Source organism: Chaetodon auriga, chromosome 11, assembly GCF_051107435.1.
Source record: "Chaetodon auriga isolate fChaAug3 chromosome 11, fChaAug3.hap1, whole genome shotgun sequence".
NCBI lineage: Eukaryota > Metazoa > Chordata > Actinopteri > Chaetodontiformes > Chaetodontidae > Chaetodon > Chaetodon auriga.
Window position 1 is genome coordinate 12,215,291 of NC_135084.1, and position 21,131 is coordinate 12,236,421.

General features: G+C 41.4%; 1 protein-coding gene across 2 annotated transcripts in view; it reads left to right on the forward strand.

Moving 5' to 3' along the window:
* Nucleotides 1-21,131, forward strand: part of slc35f3b (solute carrier family 35 member F3b) — a 48,043-nt gene that overhangs the window by 9,267 nt on the left and 17,645 nt on the right. The window contains exon 1 of one of the 2 annotated variants that reach the window (XM_076743695.1): nt 16,937-17,293. The exons of the other annotated variant lie outside the window; for it this stretch is intronic. Coding sequence (XP_076599810.1) covers nt 17,218-17,293 — 76 coding nt within the window. The 5' untranslated portion in view covers nt 16,937-17,217. Of the gene's footprint in view, nt 1-16,936; nt 17,294-21,131 lie in introns of those variants that run through there. 2 annotated transcript variants of the gene reach the window in all.

The window sequence follows — 21,131 nt, forward strand, 5'->3', positions numbered from 1 at the left end:
GCTCCTGAAGTCCCGCTTGTGCCCAGCAGACTGGAGGAGCTGCAAATCTGCTATACGGCTTTGAAGAGGAAAACCTCCAGCCTTGTCTCTGTCAGCTGCTCGTCTTTGCTCTCAGTGTCATCCAAAGCGGTGGAGATTACCATGGAGGGAGGGCCAGGGGTAGAGGAGTTCAGTGGGCTTGCAGCAGTATTGTGGAAAAGATTCAGTCTAATTTCAGAGCTTGATATTTCTTAGAAGACCTCTTGGGCATTTGTTGACACTTTAATTGGGCATAAATATTTTGCATGCAAGAACTCGTGCAGCATCTGTATACCTTATGTAATATCTGTGACAACTGCTTGCCTCCGCTCGGTATTGTTACTTCTCGTGTTTCTCAGGATTAATCCTGAACACAATAGAGTTAACTGAATTATAGCTGTAATGCTCCGTTCTCAGTGCTCACTCGCCCTTGTAATAGAAATCCTGCCAGTTTAATGCCAAAACCTGTCCTGCTGTCATCCCTTTCTCCTCCTCACTCCTTTTATCTGCTGTTAATTAGAAGTTGTGAAGTGATGACTCCTACCTCTGCGTAATTAATCCAGGGTCTGCTGTGGCCATACACACAACATCATTGTCTGTGTATGGCCACAGAAGAGCAGTGCTCGGGAACAGGGAGAGCAGAGTGTAAATGGGCTTGTGCAAGTAATTACTGTAGGAGGCTTAGATGGGCATCTAGGAGAGGATGAGTATTGATGGCAGTTTGTGGCACTGAAACACCCAAACACAAGCCTTCAATAACTGCTATTAACTAGTTAAATCTTTAAACATAATTGTTGTGTCCAACAGCAGCAAGTGCAGACATCTTTAATATAACAGGAGGAAATGGTCCAAAAAAGAGATAAGACTGCGTTCTTGACACTTGTCAAGAGTGAGCGTGTGAAAGAGTAAAAAAAAAAGAAACAAAAGTCAGCTCTATCTATAGCTCAGTCCTGTAGTTTTAGCATTGGTTTGGGAGAAAAGTTTTGTATCAGCTGACCTAGTTCTAAAAAGTTGGGCACCGCCGTCATATCCGTGTGCCTCTGCTGCTTTTTACAGCAATCTTACCTTCCATTTAAAATTTTCAACTGTATTGAATTCTTAGGAAAATATAAGCTTCTTCAACCTTTTCTGCCGGTTTAGCATATCTGTATTCCCAGAACAACATTCAGGATCGGGGTCCACCCCTGAGATGGTATAGAATGCAGCACTAGCCCAGCGTTAGTCACGATGCTTCCTCACCAGCTGATTAGGAGGCGTTTTAATTAGAGAAGTATAACAGCAGCAAGAAAACATGGGGCAGCAGATGGATGCACAAGTGTATCAGTGTTATTTTTGCTTTAATTTTTAAAGTTTTTCATATGTTGTTTTCCACTGCACTGTGCACTCTTTATGGACTCTCCTCGATGTTCCAAATCACTCAAATAGATGTGATTGAGGCATATAGGCAGTAGATAAATTAAAATATTGTACCACATTCATTGTACAATACATAAATCATCATACAGTGTGTCACATAATCAGAAAAAAAGGTCAGATATTTATTACTTACTAGTGACCTTTCCACCAACAAATCACAAGACAGGGCACCAAGCATATTGTTACTGTGAGTAAATACATGGTGCACTTTCTGTCTTTCTCCAGGGTCAACGCTCTTATCATCAACATTAGTGACTCATGTTGTCCAGAGGCTCACAACGGTGAGATGATGACTAATCCTTTAAGTCTTAATTCACGTTTGTTTTGAGCCTGATACTTGGTCCCTGGCAGCAACCTTCAGGGCTGAAAAATGAAGCCAATACTCAAGTGTCATAAACTGCAGTTCCTCAAAAGGCCACTTGAGGCTGGCTCCAAAAGTGAGTTAATCCCCATAGACCCCCATATCAAAATTATAGAACTCACTCACTGAAATTATATTAAAACTTAAAGTTATGCATAATTATGGGAATGGCAGTTTGGAGAGACAGTTAGCTGCTAGGTTTCAGCAACCAGGCCTCAGCTCCACCCATGCTCCACCTCTTTGCCACTGTCACTGAGCTTCTGCTCTATCGCAGCGTCAGTAGTATTGTCAGTAAACTGTGTGATGCTGCAGATTCATTGTTTCTTGATCGATGCTTCCAATTTTATCTATGATTAGCTAAAAGGCAAAGCCCTTTTCAAAAGTAGTTAAAAAAAAAAAAAAAAGATTAATAGCAATCAAGACTGTTGCACAAAGTGATTTCTCTTCCATGCATGCATGGTAGATATGATTTGGTTGGGCATTAGCTGAACTTTTGATTGCAGAGATTGAGAGATTTGATGGTCTTATTTGCATCAAAGCAGTTCACATTTCTGGCTCTCATACTTTGATTGCAATGTGGTTTTATATAGTGGCTGTTTTAAATACAAAAGTGCTTAGAAATAACAAACAATGTAAGCACTGACCCACTGACATTGACTGCAGTGTTGCACCACACAGCATCACTTTACTGTACCAGCAAGCATTACAGTGCCAGTACATGCCAGGATTACATATGGTCTAGATACAAGACTCACAGCAAAGATGCACAAAGTCACAGTCACTCATACTTTACCCTTCAGCATCTCTCTTTGTTCTGCAGCTGATTACTTTTTTCAGGTGTCCTATGTGCACGATTTCCACAGATCTGTTTTATAAAGGGAAAATATAGATGAAAATTAAGATGATTTCAGTTTGATTTTCTCTGAGGATCCTTCTTGATGATGCACTATTAGTGTCCTCTTTCTTCCCTGCACAGTCATACAACATCTGTTCATGCCACCTTCCTATTTTGTTCACTCTTTGTCTGTTTTAATTTCTCTGACAGGCATTTCTTGTATAATGTATGTGTGACTGGATGTTGGCAACAGAGCGAGAGCTACACTCTTATCGATCAATCCATTTCCTCCTGAACCTTCACCATCTCTTAATTCTCCAGTCTCATCCTCCCTGTCCTTGTTTACCCCTACTCTTTGTCTAAGTAACTTTCCTTTTCAAGGTAAAAAGCAGCCAGAGACATCTAAGAAAGAAGCGTGTTGTAGCCAATTCTGCCACCACTGCAGCAAAAATCAAACAAGCTCAGCATGTGACACTTGAGATTTGTTTGGAGAGCGTTTTTGTTGTCTAAGGCAGTGGTTCTCAAACTTGGGGGGTGGGAGTGGGGGGTGGGGGCAGATTGGGCATAGGGCCACTGCTACTGGATGATAAGGGGAAAAATATGGAGTGAAACAAAGTCGAATGAACATGATTTATGAAGGGAAAATAAACAAAAAGGAGTTTGTTGAATATCCATTAATTATGTGAATTTATTTGGAAGGTGTTGCAACCCTGAGCTTATTTTCAGCCCATTGTGTAATATGGTGCTTGTTGATTCACACGACCCTGGGAGCAGCATTTTTCACAAATGGATCACCCTTAGATGGTCCTTGCAATCATATAGAAGCAGTATTGTTTTTCATATCTTGGTTTACAATTAGAAAAGAGTCTGTGGTGGAGGAGGGGTGGGGGTTGTGATGGTGCAGCCTGGGGCAAACCAGCAGGGGGGAAACAGTACAGTTAAGCCTCCAGGATGCCGTGCTTGGTGTTACCATTGAAGGATCAGATATATTCTCTCACCAAGCTTTCATGCTTTAAAAGGGATGGGGAGATTTCCCGTTTCCAGTCATTATGCTAAGATACGCTAACTGGCTGCTGACAGTAGCTTCTTATATGACTCTCAGCAAGAATGCAAATAAGCATATTTCCCAAAACGTTGACTGATTCCATTAAAGATCCAATGTGCAGGATTTAGTGGCATCAAGTGGTGAGGTTGCAGGTTGCAACCAACTGAATACTCCACACCTCACACCTCCCTTTCCGAGCATGTAGGAGAACGTACGTAGCCATAAAGCTTATAAAAATGAGAGAGGCCCTCTATATAGCGAGTGTTTGTCTGTTCAGGGCTACTGTAGAAGCATGGTGGTGCAACTACCCACAACCTGCTGTCAGGGTGCAAGAGCGAGTCACAAAAGCCACACAATCTGAACAGATCTGTTAGAGAAAGAGGATTAAGCTCAGAAGAACAACAACAAAATATCAACTGGATGAATCTATTTCTAGATTACAGAGCCGCTCATACGGCCTCATAGGCTGTGATAGACCAGCTGCATGGCGTCTCTGAATTGGAAATATGATCACTGGTGAATGTTTGACAGTTGATCCCTTTTGTCTGAAATTGTTCAAAGAGGAATAATCCTTTTTGAAGACTCTCTGCGCTGCAGCTTTAATCTTTTTAGGAAGTTATCTTTGTTTAAATGGGCTGGTCGCACTGAGATTTAATTAACATAGACATAATTTCTGACTACAACTAGCTAATGGGTGTCTCTAGTTCCAATCATAAGGCAGGAGGTCATAAATTGAAATATATCAGGTCATGCAGACAGATTGAAAGTTGACTTGTTTACTTGTAATTTCACATCAGAATCACATTCGTACACTGCTCTCTCGTCGAGTCTCTCAATCTCTCATTCCATCTCATAGATTATTGGTGTGCTTGCAGGAGTATCACTAATGACCGAGTGAGTGTAAGCAGTTGATTTCCTTTGAAATGCAAAAGCCATGAGCGAGCGCATCCGACCATCTCTGGTTCCTCCCTTCATGGAGATTTCATAAATAGTGAACAATAGCACAGTGTGAGCGCAGAGAACTCCCCAGACGATGAGTTTTCATGCGTCCTGACTGTCGTAGATCTAAAGTGCTTTAAAGTATCTATGAAGTATTTTACAAACTGTTCAACATGATGAGCAGGACAAGACTTAAAAGATATTTCATGTTCCGCCTCTCATGGACTCTTTCAAAGCTCAGCAACTGTCAGGAATACATTTTTGAGCAAGATGTCGCCTACTCTGCCTTGAGGAACATCCAACACAAAAGTCAAAGTGCATTCTAGGTTTTTATGGTTTTAAAGATTCTACTTCAAAGAAGAGCCGGACAGTAATTCAATGTTTTGTCATCTCACAGTGTAATCACACCCCGATCAGATGATATCGTCACCCACAGAACTGGTAATAAGCTATTAATATGTACATTCAAAAGGGAAATCACATTTTCACACCAGAGACTAAGGTGACATCTTCCATCGACTTGTTTTGTCTGATCGAAGTCTCATCTAGTTCAAACAGTCTAAAGTTCAAAGATGTTCAATTAACAGTTAAGAATATCAAAGGTTAAAGCAGCAAAAACTCGCATTTGAAAAGCTGAAACCAGCAAAATGTTTGTCACTATTTTCACTATCAATTTAAATACTCCTTAAAGAAAATAGCCAAAAACATTTAATTAGACATACTAACATCGTCACACTTTCTTACTGTGTTACTGATTCTTAACAATTCTCTGTGACCTGAAGTCAGAAATAAGAGTTGGATTCACCAGTTATGTTACACGACTGCCTCTTATATACAGTTACAGCCAGTTAGTTTCTTGATTGACTGATTAATTGTCAGAGAATACAAGAAAAAAAATGCCTGTCATAGTTTCCTAAAGTGACATCTTCAAATGTCGAATAGTACAACAAGACTGAAGAGTCTCCAGCCATCAAGTGCAGCTCTGTGAGGCTGCACTTGAGCTACATGCTCACATCAGCGAACTGAAATCCTTAATATTGCTACCATGGTGATGTTTAGCGTGTTCACGTGTTGGTTGGTTGGTTGTGATTATCTGAACAGAGGGAGAGTAATAAAGCCCCTCTTCATTGCTTTCATCTGAAAGTTCTGGTGTCAGATTTTCCGTGAGAGACACTCTTGCACGGCCTAATATGAGAATTTAATTTAAGTGTTAAATCAAGAGGTCTGTGATGGGGCTACAGTCAGTCGGTGAGAGTTGTGATAGCCAAGGGAGCGACTCTTCCCCATGCATGTCACTATAAGTCATTATTATAACCCCCAGCCCCCAGCCCCCAGCCTACAAAGTATTCAACGTGGGGTCAGGAAATCAGGCAATTAAGGGAACTGTAGACATGGATGAGAGCCGACAGCCAATGGGGGAGTGCAGAAGGAGCCAGGAAGGCTTGAACCTCCTCTCCCCCTCAGGGAGCTGACTGGTTCACATCCCTCAGCCCACTACATGTACAGAACAACCACTTAATCACAATGCTTATTCAAATCAAACCAGTGCACAGGCCTCCATTTGTCCAAGTACTTACTATGCACAGTCTCTACATGCTTTGCAGAACTCTGACAGAATGACTGAAAAATGTATCAAGCATTTAAAAGCTTTGATTACTGTGTTTTATCTCTAGTGGATGCCAAAAATATGCAGATTTGAAAGTACTTTTGACCAAAAATAAATATGGCCACAGTGAGAATATATTACATTAAATATATTAGCATCATAAATTAAGGAAGAGCTTCGTGTTTATAACAGGTTATCGAGATCATTATACTGTTTCTTCATGCACACAGCTTTTAGAGGTTAATTTTATATGCTGTCCAAATTATGTAAATGGTCTGAAACACAGACAATACAACTCATCAGATGTAGAGCACCTCTCTCCTTTTCTCAGTGTGAATTCAGGGTAATTACTGTGGAGAATGGAGCATTATTTCAGGTGACATTTGTCACCCATGTTGCTTACAGCACACTTGCAATGAGGAGACATCCCTCTAATGAGAACCAGTCTCATTGCTATGAAAAATTGCCTCATTTTGGGCAATTCTATCACCAGCTCATAAAGAAAACAGCTTTTCCATAAACCCTATAACAAGCACACAAAGCGGTGCATTCACTGCTTTAGGAACGCAAAGGCACCAAGTTCTATTTTTGTCCAACGTGGACTGCTCGCTATTTGCCTGGTTGCTCTCACTGTTTGAGGCTGGACTGAGAAGTGGAGATCTATGAGTGTGAATTTTGCACTACTGACAGATCACAAACACCTGCCCCAGGTCTTTTGAAGGGCCTCCAAACACCTGCTGCTGTTGCTGTGGATGCAAAGATCGGTTCGCAGGTGATCAGAAACCAGTGTGATCAGTGTTGAAAGCGACCCGGCGTTACTCCGCTTCCAATCTGAACACTTCAAAAACAAAAACTGATGGATCTGAAGCTTAATGATAACGTGATTTATACAGGGCTGAATTAACCTCTTCTCTCCACTTGGCAATCAATAAACATCACCCCCCTCATGAGAAATACTTGCGCCTTGTTCCTGCTGGAGCTGCCAACTGTATTTAACCACCAGTCTCTGTCCTGGTGTTTGAATCTATTCCCTAGCTATGAATTATTCACCACAAAAGGCAGAGTCCTATGCCCAATTTTTGTCAGTCTGCCAGCCACAATTATGTTCAAGCAAATTGATTCGTATCACCAAATCTCTGCGTAATTGAGGTGTAGAGTCTCAGGTGTAAGATTAAACTGTTATTCACCGGTCTCATTTGCGCGCAGGATGTTCACAGTTCTGTCTCTATGGGGCCGTCTGTAACAGTGATGGAGATGAGTTGAATCCCTCATTTAAGGTCTCATGTTGCTGGCAGGGGGACAGGTAGGCTGTTTCTGCAGGAGGGGGTCTAATGAAAGCTGGCAACAGGTCCTCTGATTCCAGCATCCACAGCAGGATTCTGGTCACCGCTCAGACTCAGATAATATTCTGTCCATTTGTTGTTTAGGTGATTTAATGAACTTCCTTGGCACTTAGCGAGGGTGTCTCCAAACTGAATGTTAGAGGTTTGATCCCGTGTGGCCACACGTGTTGAAGCATCCTTCAGTGGCATAAATAGCTCCTCACACCTTCTGCAACCCTTTTAATTAGCAGTAACATTTGGGTTTTCAGTGCCGCATCCCAACTAGAGAGGGGAAAAGAAGACTTCCCGCTCGAGGGATCAATAAAAGTATATCAAAAATTCAGGGAAGGAGAAATTCTGTGGCGTGTTGTTCATGTTGCCAGTTGCTAATGTTAATTAACCTTGTAAAATAACCTGCAATGCACCAGTACAAGACCGCTGCCTCATACTGTGATGTATTCAGACATATGTATGTGTAGAGACACAAATAACCAAATGTGAATTAAACTGTGACTGAAAATAATCCCAATAGTCAATAGTTTTTGACAATAAGAAAATTTTACAGAAAAACAATTTTTTTGTTTGCCACCTGCAGTTTTGCACATGATTTGGTGTCTTTGGAACTCTGTCAGATTTCAAAGTGTTTATACTGAAAAGCCCTTCAAAACAAATCCTGTTAATGCATTCAGCGTAATATGGTCCACCTTTGTCACAGTGTTTTTCATTAGCTACTTTAAGCTAAAATTATTTTTCCATGAATTCGTTCCTTTTCTGGAAACCCAATAGAAATGGCTGCTAATAGAGTTTTCAATGCTCTTTCGGGTCACTTGGGACTCGCTGTAGCCTTTTGTCACCTCACTATCACTATCAGGTCAAAAATGGGAGTGAGTTCCTCACAGTGAGACAGAGCTCTAACAATGTCCTTAGAAAAAACAGAGAGGAGAGGAGAAAGTGAGAAGTAATCACAGAGAGCTGCCTCTGTGTGTGTGTGTGTGTGTGTGTGTGTGTGTGTGTGTGTGTGTGAAATTGTATCCTGTGTCTGCTTTCATTTAAGTGTACTGTACAGGTGTGTATGTGGGTCACATCATCACCTTCCATTTCTGCTGTTCCACTTCTTGCTCCACTGCTGGGCTGTCGTTTGATTTCTTGGTCATTTTTCATTGAAACCCTGAGCAGGTGTCTTTATATGAAATTTTCATCCTTGCATCCATGTGGTCAGAGTGCCCCCTACAGGCTCAGTGAAGGCCCTGCAGTGTCAGGATGTTGTATGTACAGGTGGCCACTAAAGACAGGATATATGACTGCCCACTGTATATGTTCATTTTCTTTCTTTCTTTTCTTTCGCACTCAAATTAATACATGTTTTGGGGCTGCATGTATATATTTCTTGTTTATCTGCCATGAGTGCTTGCCATAACTGGAACAAGCTGCATATTTTCTTTTCATAAAAACAGTTTTATGGGGGAATGGAAAAGCTTACAGAACATAACACAGTGTTGGAACGTCATGCCCATCCTTTTTAGGCTCAGATGATAGCCTGGCGTAAATGCAAGTGGTGGAGAGAAGCTTTTGGAAATGGTGCCCCATAATTACAGCAATTAAGAACAATTTGAATAATTTTCAACGTGGCGAGAGATAAGTGTGGTTTAAAGAGGAGTCATTTCAGCAAAAACAGTCAGGAGGGTTTTTTTTTTTTTTTTTCTGTTTCAGTTTCCACGGACAGCTCTGAATGTCAAAAAGGAAATTTAACTTAAACATTAGACAGGCACAAAATGCAAATCAAGTTTACTAGGCAGTGCATTACATAGATCCAGAATTCTGGCTATGCTGCCTGCCCTGTTAAAAAAATAAAAATAAAAATAAAAAAATTGTAATACTGTAGCTTGACAACAGAGGGAGCCAGTGCCCTCTCCAAAGAGAAACTTCTCTCTTTAAGCAGCAGCTGGGGTTCAAAGGGTCAGTTTCTGTGACTCACCCTCCTCAAAGATCATTTGACAAGTATTACCATGCTGAAGATGGAACGACGACTTTCATTCATGGAGCCACCTCAAAACCATGTTTCTGACTGGGGAAAGTGGTTGTACCTGGCAGCTGTGTGAGTAATCAAGGTGTTTCTGAAAATGAGAGCCTAGCTCCCATTAAAACCTCCCTGAACAAATTTAAATATTAAAAATGCACATCTACTTGTACACTCACAGAAGATATACACCTGGCAAAGCATGCGCTCTGAATCCTCCAACCTTTCCTTGATCGCAAATCAGACAATTTCCATGTGGCTCAGCTGCCATAAACAGAGACACACAAAGAAACTTCAAGAAGGAAGTCATATAAAATGAGTACATGTTAATTTTGAGTGCATTATTTTCTACTGCATTTACTGTAATTACAGTTTATACAAATGGTAGGCGATCTGTTTCCTGTTAAGGAGGGCTTCTAGGACACTTTCTACAGATAAGGTTCACCAGCTGTCTCCAATTTGCCCCCTAGGTGTCAAGTCCAATTTTATAGCCCTCTTGTTTGGTATCATTGTGTCATGCACTGGTCAGAATCAGGAGCTAAAGTGTCACTGCCCACATGTCCTGCAGCATACAGGACCCTACACTGGACCACAGCCGCTGGGCCTGCCTGCACATCTGCATCACAAGTCAAACTGTTACACATCACATGTTGAAGCTCTGAAACAACCTTAATTGGAAAGGAGAAATGTGCTGTCTGGGGCTGAGTCCTCTAGTGGGATGTAAATTTAATGGAGACTCACTCTTCCTGATTAAACGTGGGCCACTGGGGTAGAGTGTGATTATAAGGGCTATCACTTGGTATTACAATTTGACGGCATTTAATAGATGCTGCTGGACTTTATTAGCTGTGGTTGTAATTAAGAGGAAGTCCTACATTACTTTATTTTAAAGAGGCAGCCAGTCTGGCTCTGTCTGACTCCCTCCTGGACTGCTCTGTGTTTTGAATGGGAGGTTATAAGCTCTCTGAACCATGGACTCTTAAACGAGGTCCCAGTCAGATTATTTATTTTTCTGTTTGTCTTAGCCAGCATATGTGGAAGGATGTATGTATGTAATCTAGATTGAAACAATTGGTGGATTAACCAACCAACAGTAAATTAATCATAGTGATTTTAATAATCACAGTAATGTGCACTGATGTTAGTGTTCAGGGCAGCAGGTGTCGTTTCACCTTTAGGAAATTGTGCAATTAGTTCAAATGAATCAGAAGTCAGCAAACTCATGAATTACTTTTTTCTATGTCCTCCTGCAGTATGAATGTATGCTGAACATTAAGAGCAGCTCAGCTCATTGGATGCAATGCGACCTGATGTTATTAGAATCTGTACTCTAGTCAAACCATTCAAGCATCCAGCAGTTTCATAATAACAATAAACTTTATTTGTATTGTACTTTTCATGCAAGAAATGCAGCTCAAAGTGATTTACAGCAAAGAAATCACATGCAATCACATTCCCGTAAAAAAAAAGAAAAGTAATGTAAAATAAGATGGAGAGAAAACCTACATAATAATAACAGTTAAAATAACGAAAAAGGATGAAAATAGAATCAAGAAAATGCATAACATAGGATGGTGATTAAAACCCACTGAGAGTAGTGATAAAATAACTTTATGCTTTGTAGATCTGATAGCAACATTGACATTAAGTGTAGCCCATGGAGTAAACTCAATGTTTATACCATCACATATAATTTAATTCTGCACTTGACATGGAGTGAAGTTTTATTACAATAATGCACGCAGGTATTAATTACCCCCAGATGATCAACCCTGGGGGGTTGTTTTACAAAAGACTAATTAAAAATCATGTCGAGGAGTATATTTCCTGCTAACTTCTCTCACAAAAACATCGCCGACAGTACATGACACAGCATTCTTAAGGGTGAGGTTACACACTTATTTATATACCAACAGGTCAATGCAGGTGTGGGCCACCATGTCTCTCTGTAATGTAACTAAAATGGACAAAGTGTTTTGGCAAGTTTTTTCTCCCTCCTACACCGCAGCCCAGGGGAGCCCGCCGAGGCCATTAATCCAATAAACTGCTGTTGGTTGCAGTACCTTGACAGCCGCTTGCCTCCGCAGATGAGCTGTGCCTGCTCTGAAGATGTATTGGGCCCAAGAAGAGGGAAAGTTAATTTGACTTGACCTTTCTGGTACTTGAAACAAGCTGTTATTTAGGACTTCATGTTATTCAGAGTCCTCTTCAGTTTTGTAATGAACCCTCAGCTCTCATGTTTACTGCTCCTCTACCTGCTCTCCATGTTAAGCAGGAGCCAGAAGTGACCTGAACTGCACCAGAGGAAGGAGAGATGGTTCAGAGAAGATAAGAAAATCTCCTAATTCCTCCACAGAGAGGAGAACACTGAGGTCCTCTCTGTAGTTTGCTTAAAAGAGAACACTGCCAATATTCGATATTAATATTAATCAATGCAGCATTAATATTCATAGTAAAATTAAAATGAATTGACCTATTTTATTTTGTGCACATAATCAACTGCTTTGCTCAGACTGCAAAACTTGATTGTGTCTGACCATTTTAAAGCTGGGAAAAGTTCGCAAAAAGTAGGCTAATCAAAAAAATCAAGCTAGTTCATTACTGAAAGTGCCAGTGTGCGCCAGGATTAAGAGCCCACAGCTAGCATCTCTGTGAGCGGTTTACCCTGTTCACCATCTGCGCTTAACATCTTAGGATGCTACCATTTGCTAATTAGCTTCATGACGACTTTATGATGGCGCTCAATGAAAAAATTAGACATTAGTACAATTCATTCAATAAAATGTTGCCATTGTACGTTTGGATATGTTAAATTTGTACGTTTTTTTTTTATATGTATCATATCGGTGTTTCTACAACAGGTATCAAAGTGATGTAGTTCAGGTTATGAGTTTTTCTCATCAGGAGATTGGAGCGATTGATGGTGGCAGGACAACCAGCAGGACAACTGCCAAGCAGCAGATCATTTTAACATGACTGGGACATTTTCCAGCCATGTCTGTAGCGACTAAACAGGGTGTTTTTTAATGAGATGTCAGGATATTTTTCAGCTGTGTTGGAGGGACTGAATGGTATTTCAAGCCAGAATATCATCTTTTCCTAACTGTTTGGTTTTTGTGCCTAAACCTAACCTTAACCTTAACCACAGCCACAAGTGTGGGGATCACTAATGTCAGTGGATTTCATCCTCTCGTGACCATGAATGTCTGCACCTAATTCCATTGCAATCCACCCAATAGTTGTTGAAATATGTCACTTTGGAAGCAACACTGCTAGCATAGCATAGCAGCATTTGAACCTTCCCTCAGTCTGACTGGTGAGGGAAATTTGACATATCCAACTGCGAACAAGCTGCTTCACAGTTATGATTGTGCTCATTGTTATCCATCAAACATAAAGTGTTTGTGTCCCTCTTGTTGGTTTTTGTCACTCACTTTCTGTTTCTACTGGTTTTAAACACAAATTTCAGGTAAATAAATCTGACTTATGGTGGAACTCCCTGGGAAATGGCACCACCTGCTGTACGGCCATTCATGCTCTGCTCTCACATTATGTCCAGGAGCTCAAGCGTCTCCAAGCTTTCTTAATTTCAGCTGAGTAAGACCCACATTAAGTAGTTGTTATTTGTGTTAGACAAGGAATTGATTTATCTTAAATCAGGATTCACTGTGTAATTGAATAGGAAATGCCAATAACAAGTCTGTTAATGTTTTGGCAAAGACGCAGCTACAACAGCTCCGACAGTCCGCACCGAACAGCTGCTGCAGACCACACAAATTAAGACAGGCACATTTACTCACGTTCGCACTATTGGTTAATTTATATCGTACGGCGAGAAATCATTTACTCTTACGCGCACCTTTTAACACTCCGAGTCAATCATCTTCCACTATCAAGCGCTCTGTGCGGTCTGATCTGCAGCTAAAGCACTTTTATGCATAATCAATAGAATAGATTTCAGAGCACCTCGTTTTGCTCCTTCCTATCCTGCTCTGTGGGATTACAGTAAACATCTGATTTGTAATTGTGAAGGTTGGGAATAAATGATGGATTAAGCAGATACAGATTGTGTTACCTTAGTTGAACTTCTTCATGAATGCATTATAGTGTAAATTCTTCCTCTTAAGCTCTGTTTTATGTGTTTTTCTTTTTACATGGTTATCCACCTCTTGCATCACCAGGAGGTTGACGTGTGGTTTTGAGTGAAATGTCACAACAACTATTGGGCAGATTGTGAGTTATTGTGTCTTTTTCTATGAAGCAATTCCATTTTAACGCTGTATTTATTAATTTTGGAAACAGCACATGACAGCAACACAAAGGCGACATAACAAACACTTGGAGTACTCAAACTTACATGTTCTCATTTCTTGTTAGTGCACATTTAAACAGTCGTGTTCATTTTGCTTCTCGTTTCACATATATGATCCGTAACCCAAATTTCTAGCAAAAATACTTCCTTTAACTCTGAAAAGATAGGTCAAGTTTTCCATCAAATACATTTCTAGAGCAATATAAAGTTATTACTCTTTCCCAGGAAGATACGCTTCACAGTAATTTCCAGTAATAGCTTTTTTTTTTGCCAGCTACAGGGAAAATTTTTGAGAGGTATCTCTGTCTGTCTTGTATAGCCAACTAAGTTTTCCCTCTCAGCCATCACTGGCCTATATGGAATAATGTATGTAATAGCTGCACAGGCTTTATATGAAGCTTTTTATTTCCATATTTGGTTGTTTTGACCATTAGTAGGAACATTATTGCAGCACTGATTGGAGCATTTAAATATTGTTTGACCTGGAAAATGGCTATTACAGCTTTCCTCATTATTCAGCATGAATAAACATCCAAGAACAAGCACCTCTTTGGAGCGCACAAATACATTCCACTGTATATGGAAGAATAATTGCCTCTCATCCCGGATCTGCTCCCATCAGTCTCTGAGCTGATGCGGGAAACCTTTTACACTTCTTTATTACTCATACACACTTGTCCCTATTCATATACTGTATGTGAATGTGTGCTAGAGAGAGAGGGAGTTGTCATGTGGCATCTCAGAGCATGGACTGGTTTGATCCTCCTCCGTGTTCGCAGATAAAAGTCTATGAGTCACTGACTGGGATCTTTTAATGATTTCACCCGCTCCACCTATTTCCACCTCCCTGTCTTTTCTATCAATAATAGCATGTGCGCCATGACTGAATCTTCTTGTTCTTAACATATGAGCTGCTGAAAATTGACAACATTAGCTCCCAAAGACAGCTGGCAGCTGCAGAGCCCGAATGGGACTCTTTCTCTATGACACACAACAATGTAATTCATAGGTGACATGTTTATAGTGTTTATCCATGAGACATCCTGTGCTGCCTTTTCAGTTTGTTCACCCTGAGCTCTTGCACTTCATCCATTAACTCCCATCCACTGTTCCCGACATTTCCCATTTTCAAACCCAAACACAGGTGTGGGAAGCAGAGGAAGCAAAAGGATCCAGTGGATTTGGTTGCTGAGGAACATCAGAATGGGTCTGGACAGACTGTTTTTAGAGCTCTCTGTCCTAGTTAGGCAGGGCAGGGGATTCTTGCTTGAGTGAGGTGGAGTATAAGCAGTGAATTATTCAGTGCAGCTTCCTTTTGGTATGCTCACACTCAGCAGCTTTCACACACACATGCAGAGCCGCTGCACACACATACATGTGTATGTTTTTAAAGACATTAACAGAGGGGACAGAAGGGACAGCAGACGTATTCTCAGATCAATACTGAGCAGGTCAACTTGCGCCGCTGACAGCAATCTGCTTCCCTCTGATGTATTATCTGTTTGTGTGCGATGGCTTCTCAGGAAACACATGTCGAATGGTATGATAAAGATACACGGAAAGGGTGTCAGACACAATTTCTGATGACCAGCTGCTACTACAGAAGGAGCGGGACAGCTCTCCTTTTTAAAAGTGTTATGTGGCGCTCTGGATTTTCACTTCAAAATGGCTTCAAAACCCATTTCTGCTGTTGGCAGAAAGACCTAATAGACAAGAGTCACGAGACACTCCACAATCTTCTCACCAGGTCTCACTCTCCTCACGGATGAGCCTGAAAATGTGACCCATTTTAAGGGTGCTATCAGTACAATTTCAACTGTGATGGCTTTAGCTAAGTCAGAGAAAGGACATGTAAGGGGTGATATAAAACTGAAAGCTATCTAGACTGTAACCCAGGTCAGTCAGTCAGCTGGAATTTGCCTTGCATTCACTCAATAAAACATAGCTGACAGGATACTCTGGAGAACTAACAACAAGGTACTAGTGTCTTTTCATGGCAATGGATTGAGATATTTCTCCTATATTGAATTAAAATAGTTGGAGATTTGCCAAGTTATGATGAGGCTGTGCAGCATTTTTGTTTGGGATGCATCAATCCGATACACCAGATAAGTATTGGTACAAATAAACTTATGAAACAGACATTTAGCACAGATTTGTTTCTGTTGTTGTTGTTTCTTTTTTCTGCTCTAATTTGCATTAATTCAAAAGAAAAGAAAAGAAAAAAGATGAAAAAGAAGCATGAGACACGTTTAAGTTTTAATGCTCATATAGAGTGATTGGTTTGCTACATAATGTGATTATGAAGAGGATATAAGCAGATTGCTCATCTGAAGCAGAAAAGCAGGAATTAAAAAGATTCTTTATTAGGCCTATGTTAAACTAGGTTTTCAAAAATAATTTAAAATTAGCTGCATTACAATAAGTTTGCACTGCAAATAGTTCTGCACGCCCACTAGTGAACACACTATTAACACCAAACTAAGTGTGAAGAACTGTATCAACTGTACCGAAGACATGTTCAAAAAACATCTTGTCTTCAATTCCACAACCAGCGCTTTGGTTCTTCTTCACCACGTCTGTGCTAATTTCAGATTGACAGAAAAACCTTAAAGGCAGACAACTGAGATTTGCACTGAAGCCATAAACCGAAATGCAGGAGCATAAACAGGAGGGAAAAAAAATCTTCACAAGCCAATCAATAGGCTGTAATGCAATTTGGAGTCTGGGGACCTTCAGTGAGCTTTAAATGGGGTTATTCCACGTGGTCTCCAGATAAAAATAAGGATTAGTTAATTTCATTAGCATTCAATTCACTAGAAACAACTCCAATTAGAGTGTCTATTGACTGCACAGTCCGCCCTCCCACCGTAGCTGCACTGGTCCCATCATGTCTGTCACTTATAGCCCAGAGTTCATCTGCCTGACACCCTGACAGTCAGGGACCACGGCCATGGGGCGTCGTGGAGGACACCGGGTGGTTGGGATGCTGTAGTGGGGTAGGGGGTAGGTGGGGGGTGGGTGGACTAATGGATGTGTGACGTTGGCGAATTGCAGCAATTGCCAAACTGTACGTGAGGAGAGTCCAGCCAAGACGCACTGGATACAGCAGATTTGAGGAGGGAAGGCAAGTGGAGGAAGGGGGTGGGGGGATACGACAGAGTTTAAAAAAAAAAAAAAAAAAAAAAACACCAACAGGGAGTTGGATGGATGTGCGGGCACAGAGAGCAGGAGACCGGCTCTAGAAACGTTAAGGGTCCCATCAAGAGGTCTGGTGTCTGCACCAAATCAGCTTCAGGGATGTAGTCGAAGCGGTTTAGAGCTCAGCCCATCCGAGCTCATCATCATGAAGAAACACTCCGCAAGGGTCGCCCCGCTGTCCGCCTGCAACAGTCCGGTGCTCACCCTCACCAAAGTGGAAGGTAGGGAGAGTTCGTATCCATCTAGACCGCCTGCGTCCGCGTGAACTGGGGCTGTCTGCCGGGCAGCCCGCTAGGGTTTGTCACAGAATACTCTAAATTTAGAGGCTTCTCTCTGTTGACCTGATGGAGGGTTTCAGCTGAAATATTCCTCTGAAGGCTACTCACGTATTTCACTCAAGCCGCGGATCAACTTTAGGAAATCCTACCGCGAGGAATGTAAAACAAGACGGGAATCAATGAAGCGCGCAACTTGCCGTTAAATCAATGATGCAACATCCATGCAAACAATTTGGCATCAGACAGCATCCTGTTCAGTTGTCTGCATGGAAGTGCCACCAAATGCACTCGGAATTTAAACGCATTTTTTTTTAATTTATTATTTTCTTTCATCGTGTGATGTCGCTGAAATGCAGCCACCCCCAAAAGACGTGTGCTGTCCAATTTCTGTGATATTGACGCATTGGTATGTTTAATTTTGGAATCGGTGCGACTGAACACTGTTTCACTGGTCCATAGGGAGGATCTTAAGTTGTTATTGCAGCAGGGATTCCCCTCTCACTCTCCATCCTCCACCCATCACCGGGCACCAGAGTCTCAGCTAAAATACCAGAGCATCACTTCATGGCAGCTGGGACGTGAACCTCAGCAGTAAACATGTTAGTGGTCCCTGTGAATGCTCTGTCAGGCTGCTAGTGTGCTGCTATAGTGGTATAGCTCATGATGGATTAGTCTCATATTGGGTCTCCCTGCCTTGTTTGAGGGTCCCACTGATCTGCAGGAGGACGATTCTGACATTTCCTGCTCTCATCACGAAGGGAAAACTCCTCCCTGACTCCCTGTGTGTGTGTGTGTGTGTGTGTGTGTGTGTGTGTGTGTGTGTGTGTGTGTGTGTGTGTGTGTGTGTGTTGCTGCATCACTCCCAACCACATCTGTCCTGATGTCTTCACCAAGTACAGTGTCATAGCTCTCCTCCTGACTGTACAGTACGCCTCCTCTGATGTTCCCCTCAGCTTCATGCTTGTGCAAAGGAGCGATGTTATGCATTTTTTAATCCACCCCTCAGCACAGAGGACTATACCAAATGTCTCAGTGTTTGTCATGAGCAGCACTGAATTGGCTGCTGTTTTCAGAGCGTTTCTTCGGCGCTTTCCATCTCTCAGGCATCCTGAAGAAAAGCTCTGAAAAGGATTAAGTTGAATTAATAAATGATTTGAGCATATAAAGTTTAATTCCAGCATGCTCTTGACTCTATAATCTTATTACATTATTCATTGTTACATGATTAAAACACATGTCATGGTACATGAAAAGAGATGATAATGACTAACAGATCAAATGAGTGTTATGTTAGATGGTTGCTGCTGGCTGCTTCCTGTGGTGCAGTAAGGAAGTGCTAAAATAATCATGGCCACTGATGAGCTGATACCACAGCAAGTGGAGACAATTCATCAAAATGTTGTGTAGCCTCCTGTTTTGCAAGCAAAAGTTAGTTTTAAAGACAATGACATAAATACATGTGAAAATCAGTTTAGGTGGTTTTGGGAGTCCAAACTGGAGCTTGCTGACAAGGACCTGTCAGTGAAGCTTATCTCTATCGATGCTCCTGTTGTTTGGGAGTTCACAACAGTCTGGGATATTAATATGAAAATGTCTGAAATTATTCATAATTAATGACCGGACCAGCTGCTTGCATGTCAATGAGGAGTTTTCATGCAGCTTTGTACAGACACTGCACTAAACTATCAAACTGAGATGCCGAAGCTGTTGAAACTGTGTTGCATATATTCAGGCACTGTAAGGCGTTCTGGAAAACCTCCGAATAACCACTGCTGCTGGATTACCGAAGATTTTAAGCTCATTAGCGCCATCGTCGCCTCAAAATATTTTCTTTTCAGAATAAATGGGGTGGCGGGCTGTTATTTGACAAGCCTCTATATGCGGCATTAACAAAAGCGATGCTGTGACACAAGGCGATGGAGACGGATTGTGAACGTCCTTGTGTGTGTTTGTCGGTGGTGATACAGTATTGCATATTGTTGAAGGGAGTCAAAGCTGTGGAGTTTATGATGTTCAGCTCCCCATTTCAGCAGCTGCTTTGAAGGAGGAGGGAATCACAGGGGTCCACAGAGGATCAACACGCAGCTTTACAGAGACTCTGCTGCTTATGTAACACCAGCTCCTAAACCTCTGTTCTCCTCACTAACAACCTGCACCAGACTGTCAAAGAGTTGTTTTTGTTGTATTTTTTTTTTTGTTTGACATCTAAAGTTGGTTTTCCTTTTTCTCCTTCTGTTGTGTCCAATGAACATATGCTGTTCCACACAGCGTGAGCGTGGCAATGCAGCCTTTAAACAGCAAGACTGAGGACATGTTGTGACATATTCAAGCTCTGCAAAACAATTCAGGAGTCTTAATTGACTTTTCTCTGATTTGAACATGAAATTCTGGTTTTCCTACATTTGGTACTGTCACTAGATCCCAAGTCAGACACATAAATTGTGCTTTGAGGCAAGGGTGGAGCTGTCACCAATCAATTTTGACATCAGGCTTTGCTATAAAATCATCACCTTGAGGCTTGTAACACCACAATCTGTCATCAGGCCGCACATCCCAGAATCATCTTATCTTCCTTTAACGTCCCTTGATTTTGTTTTGTAACAAAGCCAATGGTATCCTCTGCCCACAGCCATAAGTTTGATTCACCGTCTTCATCTGGAGTATTTACCACTTCCTCTATATGTCACTGTGACAAATTCAGCCAACCAGCGGCCCACAGCGGATAATTATTGATTTGTCTTCAAATGCTTTTCTAGTGATGATGTCTGTTGGGGATTGTCTGCATTGTTTCTGTGTTGTCAGGGGGTAAGAAGCTCATAAAAGTCCCTTTTATCTCAGAAATTTCATTACATGCTTTGAAACAGAAGTCTTTTAAAAGTGACTGAGCGTACGTTTGTCCCCCAGGATGCCGGTCATATTTCACCAGCTGCACCTCGACCACAGAGGGCTGTATATCAAGCGAATGATGGCAACTTATAACTGTTCACGCAGAGGTGCAGGTGTAGGTCAAGGCATACAGATGATGAACACTTTTAACGTAGTATTGGTAATCAGTGAAAAACAGCTTCCTGGTGAGGTAGATTATCAGGAAGATTCATCATTTTTTTGTGTGTCAAGTTTGCCTTTATTCTGTCTGCTTTGAGATTTCAAAGATGGTTTTAGGAATGGAGCAAGGGAAAGTAATAGATTAATGCTTTGTGTGGATATTGCTTGAAATAATGGATGAAGTTAGTTAATTCGGCCCACCCGTCCTGCTCTTTGTGCAGAGTGCACAAGTGTCGTCTTAAGCAGTATTTGCCTCTGAGCAAGAAACGAGCCAAAAAGTAGTGAGATTACAACTTTAAAACATGAATCGTTGAAGATCAGAACACAAAAACCTGAACCATCATCACTGTTAAATACACCTGGAAAGCACGTAAATGGCATCTTGCTTCTTGTGCTTGTTTGCATGTGTCTTATTTTTATGTAAATGTTCATTGAGGTCTGTGTGAATAGTGACAACTTCAGCGTGGACGTGAGGTTACATCTGCCAAAGCAAAGGTCAAACATACTCATGTCCATTTCACCTTCGTCAGTGGTGCTGAGAGATCACCAGAAGCAGTGATGACATTAATTTTGGAGTTTTCATGTCCGAGCTCCTTAAAAATGTTACGTCTTTCTTTCATCCTTTGACTGTAACTGACTTTGAAGGCAGTCAGAGGAGTGAAAATGAGGCTCCTCCTTCAGTCTAAATTCATTTTAAAAGTGAGTGAAACAGGCCTTTCTTGCTTAATAAGAGTGC